The sequence below is a fragment of the Oncorhynchus masou genome, chromosome 30 (genome assembly GCF_036934945.1).
Source record: "Oncorhynchus masou masou isolate Uvic2021 chromosome 30, UVic_Omas_1.1, whole genome shotgun sequence".
Lineage (NCBI taxonomy): Eukaryota > Metazoa > Chordata > Actinopteri > Salmoniformes > Salmonidae > Oncorhynchus > Oncorhynchus masou.
The window spans coordinates 39,153,773-39,181,120 of record NC_088241.1 but is presented as its reverse complement, the minus strand read 5'-3'; the positions used below and the strand labels follow the sequence as shown (position 1 = coordinate 39,181,120).

The 27,348-nt window shown below is 42.5% G+C and overlaps 1 protein-coding gene across 1 annotated transcript in view; it reads right to left on the bottom strand.

The window, feature by feature from the left end:
• Positions 1-26,221, bottom strand: part of LOC135522617 (ribonuclease 3-like) — a 149,657-nt gene extending 123,436 nt beyond the window's left edge. The window contains 16 exon segments of the mRNA XM_064949054.1: positions 5,578-5,677; positions 8,928-9,052; positions 9,428-9,597; positions 9,963-10,037; positions 15,834-15,915; positions 17,066-17,137; positions 18,503-18,589; positions 20,782-20,868; positions 20,997-21,077; positions 21,822-21,994; positions 22,562-22,703; positions 23,027-23,411; positions 23,903-23,971; positions 24,303-25,014; positions 25,017-25,271; positions 26,148-26,221. Of these exon segments, the coding sequence (XP_064805126.1) occupies positions 5,578-5,677; positions 8,928-9,052; positions 9,428-9,597; positions 9,963-10,037; positions 15,834-15,915; positions 17,066-17,137; positions 18,503-18,589; positions 20,782-20,868; positions 20,997-21,077; positions 21,822-21,994; positions 22,562-22,703; positions 23,027-23,411; positions 23,903-23,971; positions 24,303-25,014; positions 25,017-25,269 (2,613 nt within the window). The 5' untranslated portion in view covers positions 25,270-25,271; positions 26,148-26,221.
• Between the last annotated feature and the right edge of the window lie 1,127 nt (positions 26,222-27,348).

Below are 27,348 nucleotides of genomic sequence, written 5' to 3'. Positions count from 1 at the left end.
TAGGTATCCCCCTTTCCCATGGGCCATCGTCAAAATGGGGACGGATGGTACAGGTAGCAGCCAAAATAAAGGAAACACCAACATAAAGTGTCTTAATAGGGCATTGGGCCACCACGAGCCAGAACAGCTTCATTACACCTTGGAACAGATTCTAAAATTGTAGTGTGGAAGAGATTCCGTCATTTGGCGTTTTGGTGATGATGCATGAAGACAAACGTGCGCCGTCTCAGGTGCTGCTCCAGAATCTCCTATAACTGTTCAATTGGGTTGAGATCTGGGAACAGACGCACCCTTTAAACCCCCTTTGAGACCCCTCTTTCAAAGTCGCTGTGATCTTGCCAAGGCAGCAAAATAATGGGCAACAGGCCATTTGTATACCTTAATGGCTTAATTAACTCAGGAACCACACCTGCGTAAAAGCACATAATTTTAATATACTTTGTATCCCTCATCTACTCAAGTGTTCCCTTTATTTTTGCAGTTACTTGGATCTCTGTCACAGTGCCGAAGTTACCCATGATACAGTCAAATGGCAATGGCAGGATTTTCTGTTGACGGCAAGGAAAGAACAACAAAAACATTAAGAAATACCATCCCACTTTGACCTGCGCATCAAAGGGAACACGGTCAAACACACTGCCATCCATCAGTGGACAACGGGATAGAGTATCTGTCAGTGAATGAGTATTTGAAATTATTTCATTATTCAAAGAATCTTATAACATTTTTTTCAGATATCTGGATAGTCGAAATACATGGTTTTACGTCAATGGAATCATTTACACGAATTGTAAAGCAGAAGGGTGGAGGAGGGGCAAGAGAGAGAGCGAGAAAGTAGCCAAAACGACTAACTAGTTAGACAAACTTGTAACTGCCATAAGTTATCTATCGTACCATCTGGAAGTGCCCGTCTTAACGGCATCAAATCGTAGCTAGCTTGCCAAAGTAGCAAGGCTAAGACCCTTTTGCTGAGCTCCCTGCCCTTGTCTACAACTACATTCATATGAAACAAAAGTCTCTGATCCTTGTAGCACCTTCTCCTTTAGCCAACTTAATTCCATCATTTTAATTACATTTTGCATTGATTAGAAATATCCCAATTCACTTGCTGGACTCGAGCTAGTTAGACTAACGTGTTGCTGCCATAGGTTATCTAACTAGGGTGAGTGTAGCAAGAGAATTGTGAGTCATATTTATCGTAGATACCTACGTTTTGAAGCCAAATAATTGAATTTTCCTCAAATCAATGTTTCACAAATTATTATTTGGATTCACACAATTCGATTCACTCGGATTGAAAAGAATCCCTACGAATACAACGACGAAGTGAATATTGTGTCGTCAAAAAGAATTGTTTAAATTAATCATTCAAACAAGTTAATAATCAACTGTGTATGGCATTTGTATGGCATTGTGGGTAAAAGATAGGTTTTGAATTGGATACCTAGTTAACCCTGAAGAGTCCACTGACACACCGGTGCGTCAACCTAAGTAACATAATAAAAAAAATCCCCATCAAAATCTGACAGTTTGAACTAGAGAAATCAGGTTGTCTCAATCCACCGCATCCACCCATGGCGGCCTCCCGCACTTGCGGTGGAAAGTGGCCGAGCTACAGTGGTGTGTCAGACCATGAGACAACCCCAAAATCGGTCTTCTCACAAGAACGTCTGCAGTATACAAACTGCTAGGCCTACAATTGATTATAACCACTCCATGGAAAGGGGAGACTCTCAGGAACATGTTGGTGTTCGCCGTGTCAAAAACAAAAATATTTACTGAGCTTTCTTACATCTCCAAGATATAGGGCAGACACTTTCTAACCTTTTTTCTTATGACTTACTTTTCGACTGTCTTTTTTTGCCATTTATGAATGTGTTATTCAATGGGTTTCTATGTAGTAGTAAAGGCCAAATTCGATATTTTAATAAATAACCTAAAGGGGTGCTTAGTACCCCCCTGGATTCCAATACTATTTAGGATATTTTAATTACATTATAAAGGACATGGAAGTAAGTATTTAGATATTTTTTATTTGAAAAGACATGTACTTAACTACACTTGGAAAGTATTTGAAAATACTCAAATACATGGACCCAACAAATACATGGACCCAAATACACTACAATTTTGTATTTTTTTACCTTTATTTAGCCCCATTAATTTTTTTAATTTAAAATTTTATTTAACCTTCTTATTTACAATGACGGCCTAGGAACTGCCTTGTTCAGGGGCAGAACAACATATTTTTACCGTGTCAGCTCGGGGATTCGATCCAGCAACCTTTCGGTTACTGGCCCAACGCTCTAACCACAAGGCAACTTGCAGTCCCATAACTGCCTGTCATTTTAAATTAGAATTTGAAAACACTTTCAAATACTAGGCTATTTATAGGAAACGATTTGAAAATACTTTCAAATTCCAATAGAAGTTGTTGATTTGGGCCACAGAAAATAGACAGAAAATAGGTATTAAAATAACAATAATAGTGTGTGTGTGTGTGTGTGTGTGTGTGTGTGTGTGTGTGTGTGTGTGTGTGTGTGTGTGTGTGACAGGCAGCTACGTTTAAAGCATATCAAAGCGGCCGGCCAGGGGCCCTGGATCCTCCAACTGGTGTGCAACACGTCTGTCTCTAGGAGCAGACAGAGGCACCCTCAGGGGTTCTCTCTGGGGCAAAAGGCCCCAACACAGCAGAACTGACCCTGCAGTGCATCCCAAAGACACCTATTTCTTATATAGTGCACTACTTTTTTAACAGGGCTCCTCGGGCACCCTATTCCCTGAGTAGTGCAATGCATATGGCTATGGTCAAAAGTAGTGCACTTCATAGGGAATAGGGTGCAATTGGGGTCTCTGGTCAAAAGAAGTGCACCATGTAGGAAATAGGGCGCCCTTTGGAATGCATACATTACAGTGAGAAAGGGCCATACAGGCAGTCACCCATCTAGAGCACCAACCAACTTCTCTTCTCTGTTGAGATGAAAAGCTTCTTTCCCAAATTTAAGGGCTCTGGTTTGGTCGCAGCGTTCATTTTACACTATTCAGCACAAAAGAAACAGATGAACGTGTACCAGAACTGTGGATGAACAAGTGATACACGAACACTCACACCCCTAATGAAGTTCCCAGGGGGTTGGGGATAATAGAAGTGTTGCTGTATTGTCATGGGTGGGTGAAGACTCGCTGAAATAGCGGACCCTTGGAGATGGGATGGCCTGGTGTGTGTGTGTGGTGAACTAATTGCTCTATAGGTTGACAGTGGGAATATCAGTAACTGTAAGCGACACTGCCGAAGCCCCTAGCCAGTGCTACCTTGAAAACAGGATAATTGACTGTGCGCTTAAGACACAGACACACACACAGACACACAGTCTGAGCTGGAGCTTCACCAGCCTCGACAGCTACTACTTTAGAAAATAACACATAGCTCAACAAAGGCAATAGGAGCAAGCGGAGACAAAATACATATACTGTAGATGAAATGAAGCTATAGACAGTGGTTAAAGCCTTAATGGCAACCTATTCCCTCCACAGAGCACTAGATTAGAGGTCGACCGATTATGATTTTTCAACGCCGATACTGATTATTGGAGGACCAAAAAAAGCCGATAACGATTAATCGGCCGATTAAAAAAAATATATGTTTTATTTGTAATAATGACAATTACAACAATACTGAATGAACACATATTTTAACTTAATATAATGCATCAAATAAATAATGAAACATGTTCAATTTGTTTTAAATAATGCAAAAACAAAGTGTTGGAGAAGAAAGTAAAAGTCCAATATGTGCCATGTAAAAAAAAGCTAACGTTTATGTTCCTTGCTCAGAACATATGAAAGCTGGTGGTTCCTTTTAACATGAGTCTTCAATATTCCCAGGTAAGAGGTTTTAGGTTGAGGTTATTATAGGAATTATAGGACTATTTCTCTCTATACCATTTGTATTTCATATACCTTTGACTATTGGATGTTCTTATAGGCACTTTAGTATTGCCAGTGTAACAGTATAGCTTCCGTCCCTCTCCTCGCCTCTTCCTGGCTCGAACCAGGAACACATCGACAACAGCCACCCTTGAAGCAGCGTTACCCAATGCTCCACAAAATCCGCGGCCCTTGCAGAGCAAGGGGAACAACCACTCCAAGTCTCAGAGCGAGTGACGTTTGAAACGCAATTAGAGTGCACCCTGCTAACTAGCTAGCCGTTTCACATCGGTTACACCAGCCTAATGTTGGGAGTTGATAGGCTTGAAGTCATAAACAGCGCAATGCTTGAAGCATTGCGAAGAGCTGCTGGCAAACGCACGAAAGTGCTGTTTGAATGAATGCTTATGAGCCTGCTGCTGCCTACTCCCGCTCAGTCAGACTGCTCTATCAAATATCAAATCATAGACTTAATTATAACATAATAACACACAGAAATATGATGCATTGGGTCATTAATATGGTCAAATCCGGACACTATCATATAGAAAAAAAAATATATATATATATTCTTTCAGTGAAATACGGAACCGTTCCGTATTTTATCTAATGGGTTGCATCCATAACTCTAAATATTCCTGTTACATTGCACAACCTTCAATGTTGTGTCATTTCGTAAAATTCTGGCAAATTAGTTTGCAACGAGCCATGCAGCCCAAACTGTTGCATATACCCTGACTCTGCGTGAAATGAATGCAAGAGAAGTGACACAATTCTCCTAGTTTAATATTGCCTGCTAACATGAATTTCCTTTAACTAAATATGCAGGTTTAAAATCATATAGTACTGTGTATTGATTTTAAGAAAGGCATTGATGTTTATGGTTGGGTACATTCGTGCAACGATTATGCTTTTTTCGCAAATGCGCTTTTGTTAAATCATCCCCCGTTTGGCAAAGTTGGCTGTCTTTGTTAGGAAGAAATGGTCTTCACACAGTTCGCAACGAGCCAGGCGGCACAAACTGCTGATAATCAGCAGTTTGGGCCGCCTGGCTCAAATTATGATAGGCACCGCATCGATTATATTCAACACAGGACAAGCTAGATAAACTAGTAATATCATCAACCATGAGTAATTAACTAGTGATTATGTTAATATTGATTTTTTTTTACAAGATATGTTTAATGCTAGCTAGCACCTTACCTTGGCTCCTTGCTGCACTCACATAACAGCCTGCCATGCAGTCTCTTCGTGGAGTGCAATGTAATCGGCTATGATCGGTGTCCAAAAATGCTGATTCCCGATTGTTGTGAAAACTTGAAATCGGCCCTAATTAAATCAGCCATTCCGATTAATCGGTCAACCTCTACGCTAGATATCACCAAGGCCCATATGGCACTGGTCAAAAGTCATACACTATTTAGGGAATAGTTTTGCCATTTGGGACCCATGCAGTGAATGGGGCATCAAGAGATCAGGATCTCAGCACTGCAGCACACGGCTACAATCTGGTGTTAGATGGTTCTAGTAATTACACTAGCACACGTTTCAGCATCACGCTCCTGTGAAATTACAATTGCATGAAGCTGGCATGAGTCATACTTAATTATAATGAGGCCAGGGAGATGTACTGTAGTGTGTGGTACCCACCTCCCTCTGTGTTAGCTTCTGCTTGTCTATCTGCTTGACCTTGGGGCTGTTAGCCAGCAGGTGGCGTAGTTTCACATAGCTCTTCCACAGCTTCTGGTACCTGGGGGGGGCAGAAGTCAAGCTGAGGCTCAGAACAACACATCAATATTTCAACAGCACCGACCATTATTAAACATAATTTAACAGTAGCCTCCAGACATTACTCCATTAGTCTGCACTGTGTGTGTGTGTGTGTGTTGTGGACTGGGATGGCTCTTCTGTGAGTCTCCTGTTTCAGACCAGAGAGGCCGGTGAGGCCACTTTAACCCACCCAGGCATTATAGATAAAACAGTTTATAAGTGCTGGTTGGTTGTTGTAAGACTAGTTGTAAGACACTCACTGTTCACTCTTCTGTAAAGTGCTGCAGTTACATGTGTGTGTGTGGCAAGAGAAGGGAAGTTTCTCCACATGCCACAATAACAATCTATTATATTAGGTTTTGGTCTTAGTTTGCTTTTGAAAAGGACAACGTTGTGGGATAGGTGATAATGATGGACCATTGAAAAACCTCCTCAGATGGACTGACTCTAGTAACGAGACGAACTGTGACTCTGCCCATCTCTGACCGCTTCTCTCCATTAAGGCTCTTTCCTCATTTATAGCCGAAATTATTCAATTATATGAGTAGCGGCCGGCTGGAGGGAGAGAGGGAGAGAGAGAGAGAGAGAAACATGCAGTAGAGAGGACTGGAGATGAGGGGAATTATAATTAGGGAGTTTTAATACGCCGACTTCATTAGTGAACGGTGTAGAGGGAGACTGAGGCAGAGTCGGCTTTACCGCCGTGATTACCGGCTCACCACCGGCCTAACGGCGTGTGTTTGTACGGTCGGCAGCCGGGGGCCGCGGCAGAGAAGAGGAGGGCAGGGTGAAGCTGCAGCCTAGGAGGCCTCCCTCCCCAAACCGCTCACATGACCTTTCAGAAGATCCACTCTGTGCTCTCAGGGTGCCACAGGCTGGTGTGTGTGTCTGCCACAAACTCTTTCATTAACATATGCTGCATGCCTGCCGTCGCGCTCTCGTTTACACTCGTTCCCCACCTTCTGCTTCTAACTCCTCTTTCGCTCTCTTTTTCTTTCACTCCCTCTATCAGTCCCTCCATAGAGATACTGTGGAGAGAACGACCCAAAACATTATTTTCTAAGGCAAGGAAACAGGAAGGGACAGCTTAAGATATGCAGCCGTGTCCTCTCTTTTCCTCTCTCCCCCACTCACTCTCCTCTCTGTGGCATTGCCATCAATGCAATTAAAGCCAACTGTCGTTAATGATGTCCCCATCCGCCCATAAATTTGTCGTCTGCGGCTTCGAGGTTTGAGAGGAGTGTGCGCGCGTGTGTGACCACAGCAAGAGAGCACAGAGAACGACTGAAGGTCGGACATCCCTAACATTATGAAAAGGTGACTAACATCACTCAAATGACACAGACCTGAGCAGATACACAATACTGACAGGGATTCATAATGAGAAGATCTCTACTGTTTACCTACAAAGCCTTCTATCCCTATCCCGGCATCTATTCCCTTCATAGTGCACTACTTTTGACCAGGGCTCAAGTCAAAAGTAATGCACTATAAAGTGAATAGGGTGCCATTCGGGATGGGCCCCTAATCTTCTTAAAACTTCTTCAGGAGTTGGTTCCTGTACAGGAACCAAATGAGAGGAAATTCCAGAGCGCCAACTAATTGTACTCGTTAAAACTCAAACTTTCATTAAAATTCACATCCAGGGTACTCAAATCAAGCCACACTCATTGTGAATATAGCTAACATGTCAGATTTGTAAAATGTTTTTCGGCGAAAGCATGACAAGCTATTATCTGATAGCATGCAGCTCCCTGACACACAGAAAGGGGAGGTAATCCAACAAATTAGCGTAGCCGGCACTACCAAAAACGCAGAAATAAAATATAAAACATTCATTACCTTTGACGAGATTCTTTGTTGGCACTCCTATATGTCCCATAAACATCACAATTGGGTCTTTTTTTTAATTAAAATCGGTCCATGTATACCCAAATTGTCTATTTATGAACACCGTGAAATCCATGGAAAAATGCACGTTTCCCAACGCGACGTAATTTTTTAAAATTCATAAAGTTGCCTATAAACTTTGACAAAACACTTCAACCTACTTCTGTAATCCAAGTTTAGGTATTAGTAAACGTTAATAAACAATCAAATTGATCATGGAGCGATCTGTATTCAATAACTAGAAGTAAAGAAAACGAGGTGCAATTTCCAGTCGAGATATTTTTGTGATGCACACATGAAGACCGGATGTGGTAATCAGTGGTCTGACCAAGAATAAATGTGCCTGGAAATCACAACACTGGCAACATCATGTGGAATCTGTAGGAATTGAAAACACAGTTCCATCATTTATGGAAAGCCATAGACAATACAAACACTGGCGGATTGATTTTTTCTTCTTCGATTTAGTGACCAGGTTTTCTTGTGATTTTGACTACGGAACTCGTTCTGTTATAGCCACGGACACCATTGAACCAGTTCTAGAAACTTCAGAGTGTTTTCTATGCACACATACTAATCATATGCATATACTATATTCCTGGCATGAGTAGCAGGACGTTGAAATGTTGCGCGATATTTAACAGAATGTTGAAAAAAGTAGCTCGATCTCAAACAGTATCTGACAGGAACCCTATCACAGGACGCAGATAAGAGACACAGACAAAAAAGAGAAACTAGTCGAAGAGTGTCACTTGTGATTGGCGCTTTGTTTTGGTTGTTATTGTTGCTTTCTCTACACTTCGGAGACGATAGCAGAGGATAATTTAATATACAGTAAGCTTTTGGTAATTATGCACAGGCACAGTACAGTATTCCCTCTACTCCTCTCTGTATGTGTGTGTCATTACTATTCACGAGACAAACCGTGCCGTTCCCACGGCGACAGCGCCCGGTGGAACCTTAGGACCCCGTGACAACGCATTTGAAAATGTCACGCCAATCTTTCTCTCCCACTCGCTCTCCGACATTCCCCCTCTCAACACAGAAGAGTGCCACCATCAACCGTCCTGTGAGAGATGCTTTGAATAAGCAGTGTGGGGAACGGGGGAGAAGGGAGGGAAAGGAGTGAGTCTTGAGGGAGGGGGAGTATACAGTAGTGTTTGTGGGCGGGGAGGATCAGAGGCAGGGGGGAGTGTAGTATAGGTCCTGGGTGGTTGGCGAGTTACGGGGAGGGGGGGGGGGGGCTCTGGCGTAGCGGAGCTGGGCAATAGGTGGTGGGAAGAGATCCTGGATGGTGAGGGGGTGGGGTTGGGGTTTGCGGGTTACAGGGAGGATCTTACTGGGGGTCTCCAGCGTAGCTGAGCTGGGCGGGCCGGATCCCGAAGTGGACGATGATGGGGAAGGTGATGACCTCTGGATTGAACTGCTCTCTGTCCAGCTGGTCAATACGCACAGAGCTAGGCTTCTGAAACAACAACACAAAGACTATGAGACCAGGGAACATATAGATAAAGTGTCTCAGAGTAATGATCTAGGATCTGTCCATACAAATCGTATTTATTATGGTCTAAAAAGCTAAACTGATCCTACACCAGCACTCCTACTCGGAGACGCTTGACACACAGACTCAGATCCTATCAGACTTTGGTAAGTACATTGTTGTGTTATGTTACAAAAAGGAGCATGTGAATTAATGGAAATGTGCACTCAAAAGTGCAAACCCTGCCAATCTAGCACTCTATCAATCACAGGCACACACCCTATGGATCCTGTTGCACTTTATGGAATAGGGTGCCATTTTGAATACAGTCCATGAAAGTGCTCTTATCCTCTCTCTCACCATGCCAGGGTTGGTGACGATCATGCCCTTGCACTCCTCTGCGTACTTCTGCCACTTCAGTTCCTCCCACTGCAGCATGTCAGCTATCTCCTCCTCCGGGACCAGAGGCTTGGAGCTCCGCAGGAGGTAGAGGAGAACCTGGTGCATGGAGAGCACCTCCTTACCACCGTCTGACAGGGAGGGACAAACACAGAGATCATGAGATACACAGACAAACACACATTCAGAAACACATACACACAGAGAAACAAGAGTGACAGACAGAAACACAGAGAACATACAAGACACACACACACATACGGTCAAATACGCAATCAGGTCTAGACACTCATGCAAAACTGATTGATCTCAATTTACAAAATGTTCGCATGGACAGATACACGGAAAATCCATAGATCTGAATCTCAACACATTAAGAGGACAACTCATGTGTACACACACACATACACTCATGCACACAAAGTACAAACAGCATGCAGTACCAACATTCTCCAGCAGAGAGAGAGAGAGTTTTCTGAAGAAAGGACAGTCTCACCAGGTAAGAAGCGGACAAAGCGAGGCATGAAGTGGAACTTCTGACATCCAGGAGATTGGTTGTCCCACTCTGGACCTGCGTGGGGAAACAACAAAGATAGTGAAAATAAGATTAACCGTTTACACTTTTAGTCTTGAAATCTAATTTTATTTGGTCGTATACACATTTTTCAGATGTTATCGCACGTGCATCGAAACTATTATGTTTCAAGCTCCAACAGTACACCTAACAATACACACAAATCCCCAAAATTGAAATAAAGAAATATATACAAAACAAGCAGTGTCAGAGTCCGGAATATACACTACCGGTCAAAAGTTTTAGAACAAGGTTTTTTCTTTATTTTTACTATTTTCAACATTGTAGAATTATAGTAGAGACATTAAAACTATGAAAGAACACATATGGAATCATGTAGTAACCAAACAAGTGTTAAACAACTCAAAATATATTTTAGATTCTTCAAAGTAGCCACCCTTTGCCTCGATGACAGCTTTGCACACTCTTGGCATTCTCTAAACCAGCTTCACCTGGAATGCATTTCCAACAGTCTTAAAGGAGTTCCCACGTATGCTGAGCACTTGTTGGCTGCTTTTCTTCCATCTGCGGTCTGACTTACCACAAACTATCTCAATTGGGTTGAGGTCGGGGGATTGTGGAGGCCAAGTCATCTGATGCAGCACTCCATCACTCTCCTTCTTGGTCAAATAGCCCTCACACAGCCTGGAGGTGTGTTGGGTCATTGCCGGGGCTGGTAACTCTAATAAACTTATCCTCTGCAGCAGAAGTAACTCTGGGTCTTCCTTTCCTGTGGCGGTCCTCATAGGAGCCAGTTTCATCATATCGCTTGATGGTTTTTGCGACTGAAATGTTCCTTATTGACTTGACCTTCATGTCTTAAAGTAATGATGCACTGTAGTTTCTCTTTGCTTATTTGAGCTGTCCTTGCCATAATATGAACTTGGTCTTTTACCAAATAGTGCTACCTTCTGTTTAACCCCCCTACCTTGGCTCAAATGCATTGAGGATATAAATTTCACAAAATAACTTTTAACAAGGCACACCTGTTAATTGAAATGCATTCCAGTAGACAACCTCATGAAGCTGGTTTATTTATCCATTATTTTACCAAGTAAGTTGACTGAGAACACGTTCTCATTTGCAGCAACAACCTGGGGAAATAGTTACAGGGGAGAGGAGGGGGATGAATGAGCCAATTGTAAACTGGGGATTATTGGTGACCGTGATGGTTTGAGGGCCAGATTGTGAATTTTGCCAGGACACCGGGGTTAACACCCCTACTCTTAAGATAAGTGCCACGGGATCTTTAATGACCTCAGAGAGTCAGGACATCCGAAAGACAGCACCCTACACTGCCCTGGGGTATTAGGATATTTTTTTAGACCAGAGGAAAGAGCACCTCCTACTGGCCCTCCAACACCACTTCCAGCAGCATCTGGTCTCCCATCAAGGAACTGACCAGGACCAACCCTGCTTAGCTTCAGAAGCAAGCCAGCAGCGGTATGCAGGGTGGTATGCTGCTGGTTGAGAAAATGCCATTTTATAGTTTTGATGTCTTCACTATTATTCTACAATGTAGAAAATAGTAAAAATAAAGAAAAACTCTTCAATGAGTAGGTGTTCTAAAACTTTTGACGAGTAGTGTATATATACACAAAAGTTCATGGACACCACCCTTTGACTATTTCAGCCTCACCCATTGCTGACAGGTGTATAAAATCGAGCACACAGCCATGCAATCTCCATAGGACAAACGAAGGCAGTAGAATGGCCATACTGAAGAGCTCAGTGACTTAACGTGGCACCAACATACCTTATTAGGTGAACATTTTGACATTTGCTGTATGGTTAGTGAGAAAGTCCATATTGCAAATGTACGGTCATTTACTAGACGTCCGAAAACGTTTGTAAAATTCGCGGACGGCGTCGGGCCGATCGGCAGGGCCGGACCTACCAGGAAGTCAACAAATGAACTTTGTCAGACATTCGGTTTCCGTTTTATAAAATAATCAAATTTTGGTCATTTTTCCGCTGTCCCGGATAATCCCACAAGAGGGCATAAGCAATCATATTGCAATTGGACAAAACATCACGAATCACGACGGGGCCTTATCTCGAAAACGGAAAATATTTCGAAGCCGAAACTTGGTGAGCGTAGGTTTGGCATAATGGGCAGTTGGCCCCGAACAAGATGGCGTCTAGGCCTCAACGGTTTTTGAGTTATGGCCATTTCTCTGGGATTAAAGGTCCAAAATGAAAATAGAGAAATTATTTTTCCACTTCACGTCAAAGTCAAGGAGCCTCCGGTGTCAAAAAAAGAACCAGCCATTTATCTATCGTCATTTAAGAGAAATCGTACAATGACAGATTGGTGATGTTCAAAGATAGGTGTTTTTTTTCAACAGTTACAAATCCAGTTGCAGGGTGTTCATACAAATCTTTTTAAAGTGTGCTGAGGAGCTCTGCGAGATTTCTGTGATTTTCTATGATTTTCTGAAATAACACACACTCACTAAACCCTCCGTAAATAACTCAGTTCTTAACGTAAAGACTTAAAACGCAGGATTCTGGAAAGGCATACCCCAATCAGGATATGAGTTTATTTATAGCTTCCTGTGCCAACCGGAAGTAACTTAAATGGTGTCATAGTGGCTGTTTCCAAGGGTTAAAAAGGTCAGATCTTTTCAAAACTTCATGTGTGTGATTAGGCAACCCCCATGAACTATAAGTCAGTCATTTCTACCAACAAATGTCAAAGAAAAGCTCTCTCACACACACACACACAAAGAGGCACACACACATTGACTGGCCTGATGAACTCTGTTTTTTTCACTATAGAATCATATTGCAAATGCACGTGCATTTGCAATATGTTTCAATGGGCATTTACCATCACGAATTTGTCATGCTCTAAAATCATGCAGAATTGCAAAATTGACTGGCCTGATGAACACGGGATGACCGGGCAGTGATAGTTGTTACTTTCCATCACTCGTTGTGTTGATTTCATCATGTCCATTTGTTGATGTTTTTTCACAATAGAATCATATTGCAAATGCACGTGCATTGTTGTGCAACTGGTGATTGAAAATAGGCACCTGGTAACCCAAAAATAAAAAATATGGTTGTCAATGCATTTTCCGGGACTCCTCTTGCCCATGCCCGCTATGGGAGTACCCTACTACGGCCCTCTATCCATGGGGGCCGTCCTGAGTGCTTTATGGACTGTTTAAAATATTCTGATGGATACGCATTGTTGTGCAACTGGTGATTGAAAATAGGCACCTGGTAACTCAAAAATAAAAATATGGTTGTCAATGCATTTACCGGTCATTCTGAAATTAATGCCGCTATGGGAACACAGGATGGCCTGGCAGTGATAGTTGTTCCTTTCCATCACTCGTTGTGTTGATTTCATCATGTCCATTTGGTGTTTTTTCACTGTTGAATCATATTGCCAGTGCACGTGCATTTGCAATATGGTTCAATGGGCATTTACCATCACGAATTTGGCATGCTATAAAAATCCTGCAAGAATGCCAAATTGACTGGCCCGATGAACTCGGGATGGCTGGGCAGTGATTCTGGTTCATCTCAATCGCTCGTTAGGGTTGATTTCAGAATGTCACTTTGGTGATGGTACCTCACTGTTTCAACATATTGCAAATGGACAAGAGTCACCAGCAAGTCACCGTCCATCAGTCAATTAGATATCATTCTGACACCAAACTGACACCAAACCCACTTTTCCCAACTCGTTTAGTAGCCAACTATCACATACTTCAGAGCTGGCCCAAAATTCACAACGCCTTCGGTTCAAACCATAAAAAAAACATAAAACATGTAGTTACGTTCTAGCTGCGGGTCCATTTCTTATGTTATGTGTAGGCCTAGCTAAGGCGACCCCGAATCCCAAGTTTCGGCTCGATAGGTCATTTGGTGTCCGAGTAAAAGCCTAATTGGTGCTGAAAATCCACTTTTTTACATGACTTGCTACGGGGTCCTTGAATGAGCTATCGTACAGAAACGTTTGGGTCTGTCTATATGGGCCGAGACGGTCGCAATGCACCAAGTCTTGCGACTCTGGGACATTTCTAAATGTCGTCATTTTCGTGATGCAAAAATGAATTGAAGTCATTGCAAATGTACGAGGCTGTTCTCGGTCCGAGAACCGTCTAGAGCTACGTAACTCACCACACACTATCGACCTGAGGTCTAGAACAGGATTCTAAAGTTTCGGAACGCTAGGTCTGACGGTTCTTTAAAAGTTCCAACAAGGTTAACTAATGCAGGGAGTGTATGTCTCTACGCACCCCAATGTGTCCCCCCTTCCATGTTGTGTGTCTGTGTGATTTAGTTTTCCTTTGAAATTTTATGAGAAAAAATGACTGATTTACAGTTCATGGGGGTTGCCTAATCACACATATGAAGTTTTGGACAGATCTGACTTTTTAACCCTTCGAAACAGCCCCTGAGACACCAATTATGGCACTTCCGGTTGGCACAGGAAGCTATAAGTCAACACATATTCTCATTGGGGTATGCTTTTACAGAATCCTGAGTTTTAAGTCTTTACGTTAATAACTGACTGATTTACACAGGGTTGAATGCACTATGTCTATCAAACTGCAGGCAGGGTATGGATATACACTTTTAGGGTGATTTTAACCACTTCCGGTTGGTCCAGGAAGCTTAGAATCGACACAGGTAGACCTCATAGTGTCCTGATGGACTGGCATCGAAGAAAGGTTCATAAGGCATTCATAACCCACATAGGCCTCAGGTTGAATTTAGAGGAGCAGGCAATGTATTCCTATGGGGAGAGATGTCATTGTATTCTGTGAGATCAAAAAACCCTGTTTTACTGTTAAGGGTTAATGCTACACGGTCAAGGTTAGGCTTCCACAGATCGGGAGGACCTTAGGTACGTTCCTGAGGTTGAATTGTGCTTCTCACCCTAACGGTTCTCACTGTCACCCAAAAGCAAATGACGTTGTGGGGCAGGCTTCATTTTGGGCCTACTTTTCTAATGGTCGCTGCGCTTAGACCGAGCGACTACCTGACATGATGACTCCTTGCTATCCCCAGTCCACCTGGCCGTGCTGCTGCTCCAGTTTCAACTGTTCTGCCTTATTATTATTAGACCATGCTGGTCATTTATGAACATTTGAACAACTTGGCCATGTTCTGTTATAATCTCTACCCGGCACAGCCAGAAGAGGACTGGCCACCCCACATAGCCTGGTTCCTCTCTAGGTTTCTTCCTAGGTTTTGGCCTTTCTAGGGAGTTTTTCCTAACCACCGTGCTTCTACACCTGCATTCCTTGCTGTTTGGGGTTTTAGGCTGGGTTTCTGTACAGCACTTTGAGATATCAGCTGATGTACGAAGGGCTATATAAATACATTTGATTTGATTTGAAGCGGGGCATCTCGTTGAACTCGGCACGGCCTAGAGAATATGGAAATGCCATTGCATTTATATATAGCAATATATATATATATATATACATATATATATATAAATATATATACAAATATATATGTGTGTGTATCAACAGAATGGACAGTATATGAACTGTACACAGGAAAGTGTGTACAGCAGTAGTGATTTCAGATGAGCCTTGATGTGTATATATTTACACACACACTATTTAACAGTCTGATGCACCTGTACTAGAAGGCGGAAACAGGTGGTAGCGGGCAAACAATGAGGCCGTGGCAAACAATGATTTAGTTGGAGAAGTGCGTGGCCAAGCGTGGGTGAACAGGGAGTACAGGTGCCTTTCCCCTAGTGCCTAGGTATAGGAGCTGGGGGATAGGAGGTAATGGGTAGTATGGTGTGTTGTTCACCTGTGAGGTTCCAGTCATAGAGCTCCAGTATATCCTGGAATAGGTAGGAAGAGAAAAGCTCCAGCCCTTTCACACAGTAGTTCTGAACATGGAAATAGGGAAACAAAGGGTTATTTATCGCTCTCATAGATAAGATAGATAAGACAGATAAGACAGATAGATAGATAAAACCTGATAGTCAAATCTAGTTCCCTAATCTTAGGCCTCCAACACCTCCTTATCAGGCCATTCAGCTGGTGTAGGTTAAAAACAACCTCTACTTCTTTACGGCCTTGGGTGAGAAGACTGTGGGGGGGCGGGGGGCTAACCAGAAGAACAACAGCCTTTTAACTCCAATTACAGAGGAGAAAGCAACAGCGAGAGACCCCAAAGAATTTGAAAACAAATCAAATGTTGATACTATTTTGTGATCTGTTGCCACAAGAAAACGGCAGACAGTGAAAAACTGTTGTAGTACTTTAAACCAGTGGTGTAAAGTACCTAAGTAAAAATACAATGGAAGTACTACTTTAGTTGTTTTTTTTGGGGGGGGGGAATCTGTACTTTACTATTTTTGACAACTTTTACTTTACTACATTCCTAAAGAAAATAATGGACTTTTTGATCCATACATTTTCCTTGACACTCAAAAGTACTCGTTACAATTTGAATGCTTAGCAGTACAGGAAAATGTTTGAGAGAACATCACAGGTCATCCCTACTGCCTCTGATCTGGCAGACTCACTAAACACAAATGCTTAATTTGTAAATTATGTCTGAGTGTTGGAGTGTGCCCCTGGCTGTCAAAAATAAAATTAAAATAACAATAATAATGAAATTGTGCCGTCATGTTGGCTTAATATAAGGAATTTCAGCATTTACTTTTACTTAAGTATGAGAACTGATTACTTTTCCCCACCACTGTACTTAAGTACATTAAAACCAGATACTTTTACTCAAGTAGAATTTTACTGGGATACTATTAAGGTATCTTTACTTTTACTCAAGTAGGACAATGGAGTCCTTTTTCCTCCTCTGACTAACTATTTGCACTTCATTACAATACTGTACATGACATTTGAAATGTCTCTATTCCTTTGGAACTTTTGTGAGTGTAATGTTTACTGTGAATTTATTTATTGTTTAGTTCACTTTTGTTTATTATTTATTTCACTTGCTTTGGCAAACCTGTTTCCCATACCAATAAAGCCCTTTGAACTGAGAGGGGAGAGAGAAAGAGGGGCTTTACTGACCTCTGGTGTCATCTCTTCAATAAAGTGAATGGTGTAATCTATGTTGAAACGAATCACTCTGCACAATGGAATCTGGGATGATGAAAGAGAAGAGGGGGGGAGAAGAGAGTAGAGGAACACTCATTACCATGATGTTAGACAGAGGTTACAGCTCTTCAAGAAAACTCATTAAAACCTCATCTCCATAAGCAGCGGCTGCAGCCCAAAATCACACACACACACACACACACACACACACACACGACACCAAACACACATGGAACACACACATACCGAACACAAACAACCCACACGCGGTATCTCTTTACCCACGGCTTTTGAACATTAAGTGACTCCAATCTCTTTAAGGAGATAAGCCTGCACTTCCGTGTTTAATCTCCCAGTTACATGCTCTTTGTTGTCTGAACGGGAGTCCATTTTGGAGGATTAACCTGGCCCACCGTATATCATGCAGTGGTGCTCACCCCTCTAGCTAACTAGCAGGGGCTAATATCGCTGCGTTCTGGAGACTCTAATCCCCAGACCATCTGTAATGAAAGGTTTTCCAAGGGGTTGTTTAAATTATCCCGTGGTAATCTGGTTCTCGCCAAAATCTTTTCAAATGGGAAATATTGACCGAATATGCGCATTTCGCGTCATTATTCAAACACACACAAATATTCAAACATGCAACTCTCTCAATCACTGCCTTATTCAGCTAGGCCTTGCCTGCCATCGATTTGCCATCCTTTTGGGACAAAAATGTATATGAAAGAACCTAATACAGTTCAACTTGGCTTGCCTTTCAAGCCTCCCCTGAAACTCTCTGAAGCCCCCCTGGGGTGGCACGCCTCAATTTTGAAAACCTCTGCTAAAGAGGGATCCTCTGTCGATACGTATGAGGCCTTTAAAGTCCCAACCGTTGTTATATTTGACAGTTACTGATGGGCCTTTAAAAGTAGAGAGGGAGGTAGTGGACTTAAAACCCAAGGTCGCCATCAGCAGTGTGGCCGAAAAGGAACGTAGAGTGCTTCCCAAATGGTACCCTGACCAGGGTCCATAGGGTGCCATTTGGGAAACAGACTAATTTTGTCTGAGGTTGACTCTGGAAAAAAGGAGAGGACCGTCGCGAAATGCAGATTTTAAGTTGCTGGGTTTTTTTTAAGCTGGCCACTGGCTCTGAATTATTAATGGATGCTTTGCTTTATAAACCTGCCTGTAGGGACGGACAGAATATTCATATTACGCAGGACACACAGGCAGCTGACACGGCACAGGTTGTCCCATCGGAGGAGGAGAGGAAAGGCAACATAAGAGCTGTGTGTTGAGCTATGCATATACTTTAACAGGCCTTGTTACATACAGGTTAAATAAAAACATTTAAAATAGTAATCAAGAGAGAAAGATCAAAGAGAGCGGAGGGTATGATGGCAGGATGGATCATTGCATGGTGCTTACGTTAGTGAGAGGCATGTGGGAGAAGAGGGAGAAGCCTTCGAACAGGTACTCATGGTCATCGTACTCGATAACCGTAGGCCTGTCTGTCTGGGAACAACACACACCAAAAATGTCAGAATGAAGTCTGATATAACTTTAAGAGAAATCTATGGTCATGGTTTTTGGGTCCAGCTACAGTGGTTCCTCCTTTAAAAGTTCTGTCATACTCCAGCACACCTTGCGGGCTGCTGCAGCATTCTGTGGCACTTTATTTATTTGTCAGATATTTTTTACATTAATGCCAGTTAGCGCTAGTTTGACCACCAGAGGGCAACTTGGAGAAGCATTTGATATTCTCCCATATTGGCATTACTAGAGAATTTAAAACATTTTTGTAGTAACATAGTACATGGGATTGATTTTAAGAAATGTAGCTTAATTTGATTAATATTATGGTGTTTCGATGCCGAGAAATTTGAAAAACAAAACCCTCTGGGTTTACATTACGATGTAATGGAAAATATTCCGCTGAACAACGTGACGGTTGGGAGTAGGCTACAGTATAAGAGGATTGGAGGATTCTAAATTCATATCTGATGGAGATAACATTTCCAAACCCTAATTGTAGTGTAACCAATACTCAATTCGCCTATGGTAGGCCTACAGTGTATCTACATATATTTTTTTCAATGACGTGGCTCTCTGCCAAGAATTACATTTAGAGGATTGGAGGAATCTAAATTAATATCTAAGGGGCATTTTACGTTAGGATCTGTGAGAAGAAAAGGGGCATTTATAACAAATTAATTAATAATAATGGTTTTATTTAAAAAGTAATGATATTTTGGAGATTTAACCTAGAGTGAGCGAGAAAATGGCATTTCTTGAACATGGGGTGAGACATTCTCACTAATTTGCAAATAAAGCCAGTTATCTCAAATGGTTTATTTCTGGAGAAACCTAACTTGATTATTTAGCAGACATCACCTGCTTATACTCAGTCAACACATATATCTTAAGAATATACATGAACATTTTAGTTTCTCCATGTCTCAGAGCAGCGCGAAACGGTGCGGAAATAGACGTCCACAGCGGGAAGGCATATATATATATATATATATATATATATATATATATATATATAAATAAATGATATTTTGAAGATGATTTCTTTTAAAAAGAAAATGACAGTGAGCGATTGTAATCTGAAAAAAGGCCAAAACAATTTTTATAAAGGACAAAACAAAGCCAAGCTAATAGCCATAATGATGCTGTACAACATAACCATGTGTGTTGAAAGAGTATTGTCCAGTAAGAAACTATTTGTTTACCTTCATTAGACAACTTTGTACCAATATTTCTGTAATTCACTGATATTTATTCCCATAGTAATTCGTTATGGATCCATAACAAAAAAAAACAATGGCATTTTGAAAGTGTATTTTTATCATTATTTTATTAATAAAAGCATAAAGATGCCATTATTAGTTACATCGTTTTAGTTTGAATGTGCAAACTGGCACTAAGAACAGAAAAGCAGGAACGTTTCCCACCATTATTAGTGCAATGCCCCATAAAAATTTTGGAGATGATTTTGTTTTCAAATAACGTAAAATAAGCAATAAAAAGGCCATTCTTGAACATGGGGTGAGACATTGTTACTAATTTATAAATAAAGCCAGTTTGTTATTTAAAATGATTTAGCGGGAGAGAAACCAAAAACCTAGTCATCTCATGGGTCTCCCAGTCAAGGACCGCACGGGTATTGAACCAGCATCTGTAGCAACACAGCTTGCATTGCTATGCAGTGGCTTAGACCGTTGCACCACTCAGGCGCTGTACAACATGCCTGGTCGGGAGTGGCCTACAGTACTACAGTAAGAGGATTATTTTTGCTAACAAAATAAAAGAATAAAAACCTTAGTGTAACAATTTTTAGTAAGTAATACTGAAGTTGTGCACAATTATCAGTTTCTATTTAGGTTTATGTCACCCATTCATTGTCAGAGACACAGTAGAACCCAAAAGCATAATCAGTGCTCTAACTCCCCCTTGTGCTGGTCTGGAGCAATGAAGTGATGATGCAGGGTACCGTACTAAACCACAAATTACCTCTAAGTACCACGGCGTAAGCTCGCAACTTTTAAAGGAGGAACCACTGTAGGGCATAACGTTTTTTCCCCGACTACGTCACCTTACCAGGACAAACTACAAACTCAAGGTAATGTCATGTGTTCAGGACAAAAAACTCAGAACTGTGAGAGGGATCAAGATGGAGAGCGAGACAGATGTATTCATACCAGGAAGTTAGTAGGTGGAGACACAGTGATTCTGTAGTGGTAGAGCTTCCCAGAGTTGTTGTTCATCGGACGACATTCCTTCACCGACTGGAGAGCGAGAGAGAGAGTCTTTGTACTAATGTTTAATAGTAGAATATCTATCCTTTAGTATTTTAGTGTGAATCAATGCAAGATATTTTAGAAGAGTATAGAGTAGGTTGTGTGTGTGTGTTTACCTCCTCTCCAGGGTAGATGCTGTGGCGTATCCCTGTGCGTCTGGACTTGGCACTGCACTTACACAACGGCCCATCGTTCATCTGTACACACACACAGGACAGCCATAACCACTATGAACACTCCTCCAAACCGTAACAGGTACTGAAGGGAGTTGTGGAATGTGTGTAGTACACAAACACAAGAGGTGATATTTTGACAGCATGCAAAAGATGTCACCAAAACAGAATGAATCACTTAAAATACACTTATTATAAAACACGTTTGCAATAAACAGATACAAGATAAAATTATGTGCATTCGTACATCTGCAATGTTTGTTTCCAACACCACATAATTTAAAACCACAGTTACCCTGTCATGGGCATTGTTTAAAAAGGTTTAAAATAAAATGCCATTACAAGTATTTTAGAGGAATATGGTCTCTTCCAACACTAACATTTGTTTTAGACTAAGATTCTTCAACTGGGTATACTGGCTTTCATTCCAGCCTTGTATTTAAATCAGGTGTGGTACTGCAGGGCTTGAATGAAACCCTGCAAAACCCAAGCTCTTCAGGACCAGAGTTGGAGAAGCAGGCTGTGATATACCATGTTAGAGTAAAACCTGTACTCAATGCTCAGAGTAGGAGTGGTGATCTACGATCTGATCCCTCTATGTACCCCTATTCATTATGATCTGAAAGGCATCCTGCACTATGAAACAAGATTTTTTGAAAGAACATTTTCTGATTAGTTTCTAAATTATTACTACAAGGGTCAATCTACCACATCTCCTCGGTTAATCAAAGACATTAAATCAATTAATCAAGTGCAGGAGGTTCTGACCTGTCCTGGGTCGTTGTACCACAGCTCGTCATGTAGACGGTCTGGATGGGCCTTCTTCCTCTTGATCTCAGCGATCACGTCAAACACATCAGAGTCAGAGCTGCTGGAGCAGGTACTGCCTCCCCCATCAGACTCGCAGTCTGACTCACTGCTGCTGTGACTGTGGCACTCCTCTGGAACAGACACACAACAACCAGGACACTGTCAGTGGCTAGTGCACAAAGAGAGGTCTCAACACAACCACCACAACACTGACTTTTGGTCACCTGTCTACTCTGGTGTGTGGTTTTTACACTTGTTTTTTAATACTAGTTGTTCCTGCAAAAACAAACACCTGGACATATGTAGACACACTGCTGTGCACAGGGTTTCACATCCTTTTTTGCACTGTCGGTGGCTAGTCCACACACGAGAGGTCTGAACTCACAGCAAAGACAGTAATTGCTACTGAAAACAGGTTGACAAGCATGAACACTGTGTCAATCTTAGTGCACTAAATGTTGTAGCTAATCACGCTCTCTTTTTAACTCTCCTAGTTGTCGGACAGGGCTGAAGTCATTCCTAATCACATTAAATCAATCTCAGACATGGCAAGGCAAGTTCTACACAGTTTATAAAGCAGGTTTGACAGTATTTCTATACTTCATTCAACACAACTGTCATTTTCACATTCCACCGTTACATAACCAGTGTTAGAGTTGAAATACCTTTGGGGATACTATCTGATATCAATACAGTACCGGGCTCCTCATCTAGCTTGGTCTTGGGGGGGTCCCATTTGGGCCGGGCCGACTGAGCACGCTCCTGTCTCTTGACCAGCTCTTCCTCGAAGCGTTCGTACAGGTCCCTCAGCTTACTGGTCCCCACCACCGTAGAATCACCCTAAAGCAACAAAACAGGGTCACACAGAGTTTCAAAAGGCAGTATGAGAAATTTGAGCAATTGGTTGAACGACAGTAGAAAGCTGTGGTGGTACAAATCACTGACAGAGAATCACTGACAGATCAGAGCATTTGTAAATGTCTCAATGATTATCAGAGATATAAGTGTTCATATGGTGTTGTATCCTTAGACATTTTCCAAATACATTTCTGGTGCATACTGTAACAGGGAAATCTGAAATTTGGTTACATTTTCATACAGAATTAACCTGCTTGTGTCAAACTAACAAAGTCAACAAAGAAAAGCCAGCATAAGCCTCCTACCACTTGATCCATGGGATCGCTGGAGTAGTAGTTCTCAGCATGGGTACAGCGGATCCACGCAGGCTTCAGCAACTCATCCTCCTCTCTCTCATCTCCCTCCCCTTTCTCCCTCTCGCCTCTCTCCCTCTCCCCTCTCTCCCTCTCCCTCTCGCCCCTCTCCCTTTCGCCCCTCTCCCTTTCGCCCCTCTCCCTTTCGCCCCTCTCCCCTCTCTCCATCTCTCTCTCCCGGTCTCTGTCTCTATCTATGGAGACTTCAGGCTCTGTGTCTCGGCTCCTGGCAGAGGTATAACTGCGCTCTCTGTCTCTGCTCATCCCCGGTCCGTCGGACCTCCGATCCCTCTCCTCCTCCCAGCGACCACGCTTCCTCTCTCTGCTGCCTGACCGACTGCAGGAAGAGACACACATAAATGGAGTGGGTAATGGTCACATTGGGAAACAAAGCAAAGGAGAGAGAGTAGAGAGAGAGAGACATCCATCTCTGCTCTTACTGTGTAAATAGTTACATTGTGTGCACATAATTGAAATCAAAAGACGTGGGTAACAAGCTAAGAACTTTCCGGGTTCAGTATTATATAACTAGGGGATCTATTCAATCCGTATCATGAAAGTTCAGCGTTACAGCATGATTGAAATTTAAAGGCAATGTTGCCACTTTTGCGGAGACTGTATTCAATCTTCAAAGTTGTATTTGTTGATGCATATGTACGCTCAATCCAGAATTATCATAAAATGTATATTGTGCAATCCGTAACGCTTCAGCAATACATATTGAATATAGCCCTAGGTGTATATACATGCAAGCAGACACAGATTAAAGGTAAAATTAAATAATTATTAAGAAAAAATAATAATTAAGTCAACGTGAGCATCCATTACCTTCTAGGTCGCTTCCTGTGTCGGTCAGGTGACTGAGACCTCCGACTGTCTCTGTGGCGATGCCTCTCCCTGAGAATACACATACCCGCACACACAGACAGACACACACTTCCCTTAGAATGTACAACATACCGATCCAGATCTGGTATTGAAAGCATGCATTAAAGCAAACACAGTAACGCATAACATGAGTCCACTGAACACGAGTGTCTGCTAAATCAGGGTTTCCCCAACTAGCCACCCATGCACATTTTGGTTTTTGTCCTAGAACTACACAGCTGAAATCAAAAACCAAAACGTGCACTCAGGGGGGCCCCAGGACCGTGTTTGAGAAACCCTGTGCTAAATGACCAAAATGTAAATGAGGACATTATGTGTTGGGCATGGGACCAACACATACCTGCTGCGTTCTCGACTCCGGTGACGGGTAGGAGGTGTCCTCCCACGCTGTTCGTACTCTGACCGATGTCTCCCTCCCTCCGGCCTGCGTCTGTCCGGACTCCTGCCTCGGTCCTTCCCTCTCTGGTTCATGGGGAAGTCAATCTTGTGTCTGTCGCCACCACCACCACCACCACGACTGCCGTAAGCATAGCCACCCTTCTGCTGCCTGTGGTCGTCATGGCGACCCCCTCTGCCTCTCTCCGGCGACCTCTGACTCCTGTCGTCCATTTGCTGTTGCTTCTCAGCCTTATACTGCTGCCCTCCTCCTCCATGAGGACTGTGCCTGAAGCCCCCATGGTCTGGCTTGAAGGAGCTGGGACCCTGGTGGGAGCCGTAGTTCCCTGGGCTAAAGTTGGGCAGAGGAGGGAATGGAGGATGGGAGTAGTTCATGGAGTAGGGGGGTTGATGGTAGCTCATGGACTGTGGAGGCATGGTAGGAGGCATGCCGGGGGGGTGAGGGAAGGGTGGAGGGGGTACGGAGGGCATCATGTAGTGGTAAGCACTCTGAGCTGACGCTGGAGACCCAGATATGGAGCTTCCAGAGGTGTTGCCGGCGAGAGGAGGAGGGGGGAAGTTGGGGTGGCTCTGGGGGTTGGGGTTGGGGAAGGGGGGGCGTACGGGGCACTGGCTGAGGGGACTGGCCGTCATACCCCCCTGAGTGGGCACTGGAGGGGGTATGACATGTAGTCTGAGTGTGCAGTGATGTAACCACCCCCACCACTGTTTCCTTGGCCACCATAGCTGTGAGAGGAGCTGTGCTGGGCCTGGGGATCGTAGTGGTAGGGGGGCATTGGCGGCTGGGGAGGTGGGGGTCCTAGGTTGGTGGGCCGGTAGTTTTGGTGGGAACCGTGTTGACCCCCATGTTGACCTGGGGGGGCTCTTCCTCTGGGGCAGCCTCCACCTCCTCGACCCTGATGGAAGGACATACCTACAGGAACAACATGTTTAAATAATCACCAATGTGCACAGTGTCACCAGCTATGGTCCTGGGTGTTAGTGTGCTTCAGCAAGCCACACTAACACCTTGGACCAAAGTTAAGTGTCACCATGCACAGCATGATTACACAGCACAGACCATCTGAATCAACACTCGATTATCTGTGGACATAAACCACAGTCAAATATAATTGTACTAACAAGTAACTGTACAAGTAACTGTATTGGATAGACATCATTAGCTTAAGGTATGTGGTTAGTTATGCATTTCAAATGTTGTCCCAAGTCTGTAATGAATTAGCAATCAAGTCAGCCTGTACGGACACCATTGTACTGTGGCGAACGTTAGATAAAAAGTAGCTAGCTTGCTACAGTAAACGGTGAGTAACGTAGCTTGTTTAAGAAGTTAGCTAGCATGTCCTTTCGGCTACAATTGAACAACAAACGATGGCAAGCTAACAGCTAACTAGTTATACAAATAAGCAAAGAGGATTGATAGCTAGTTAGCGAGCTAAGTTTACAGTGCACACAAATTAGCAAGTCATAATGACAATAGCTAAATGGGAGGCTAGCTAGCTAGCTGTATGTATTAAACATAAACAAACAAACTAGCTAACGTTTGCTAATTAGCTAGCTGAAGCCAATGAAAGCCTTCAAGAGAAGCTAGCTACGTTATCTAACATTACCTTCAGATTTGATAGCTTACTAGCTACACGGAGCCTGATATCAAACTGAAGCGCATCAATAACTGAATGGCATGGAGTGCTCTTGAAACATATAACATTTAGCTAGTCAAGGGAGATAAATAGAGATGTTTTTATAAATTACACATAAATATGACCTCTATTCATGCACTTGTTGCAAATACCTTGTTGGTTGAATGGGTTTTGCTGAAAGGTTTTGCTGAGCGTGCAAGCATCTGTGTTTCCAGTCGGAATGCAAAAGAAGATGGACACGCATGACCCAAGGCACACGGGTCATGGCTAGAAGGGATCCAGCTTTTGTCAAATAAACGTCAAAGTTGACATATTTTACCTAACCCTTTCCATAACCTTAACCTAATTCTCCTAAACTTCTACGTTAATTCTCCCAACTTGCTGCGTAAATTGTCGAAACTACGAAAAGACAAATCTGACTTTTATTTTACAAAAGCTGCATCCCTTCTAGCCATGAGCAAGGACACCCCTGGTGCCCAAATTGAAGACAAATGTCGCGGAGCTGAGACTCGAGTGACAGTCGTCCTGACGAGCCCTTAGTTCCCAGATAGCTAGATTATTCTTGCTCACTGGCAACAGTCAACAGCAGCATGGGCAGAAATGTTTTTATATAAAAAAAGTTATTGTGTGACTGGTTGACGCGAAATCTGTATCTAGGTGATTCTGCAAATTCAGGCACTTTGGTCCTGCAAGCTTTCAGAAATTAAAACGTATTGAAACACAATTTTAGCAGTGTTATAATTGTCTTTGATTTGTCTAGAAACAATATCTGATAATGGATGTGATCGTACTAATCAGGAATTTAAATATTTTTCTCACAGCAATAGACAAATGTAATTTCCATCACGTCATTAAACATACAACACATTTCTTATACATTTGTACATTAACTTGATTATTTTAAGTGATTTTGAAGGTTTTCCTAATATTAATAATTCAACATGACGCCTGAATGTATAAACTTGACTTTGTGAAAGCTGCAAAAAAAATCAACCTTTTTGTGAGGTTAAGACAACCATATGATTTCCCTATCTAAAGCATAAATTACACATAATATAGTAATTTACCTCAAAAATATGGTTGTGGTGGAAATGACATCTATAAAAAATAACTTATGAAAACAATACTTTATTGCAAACATTTTGAACAACAATTGCAAAACATTTAATTCATATAACACAAAGTAAGATTCCAAAAGTAGCCGATGGGCAGAGCTCAAGGAAGTAGACCAGTGTTTTTGAGAGATGGGCCCAGCTTGCAGAGGGATCATCCGCATAGAAGAGCTCAGTGAGCAAAATTAAACTGTATAATTTGTGGTATATCCAACACAGGTGTTGAGGGTCACCTGCTTGC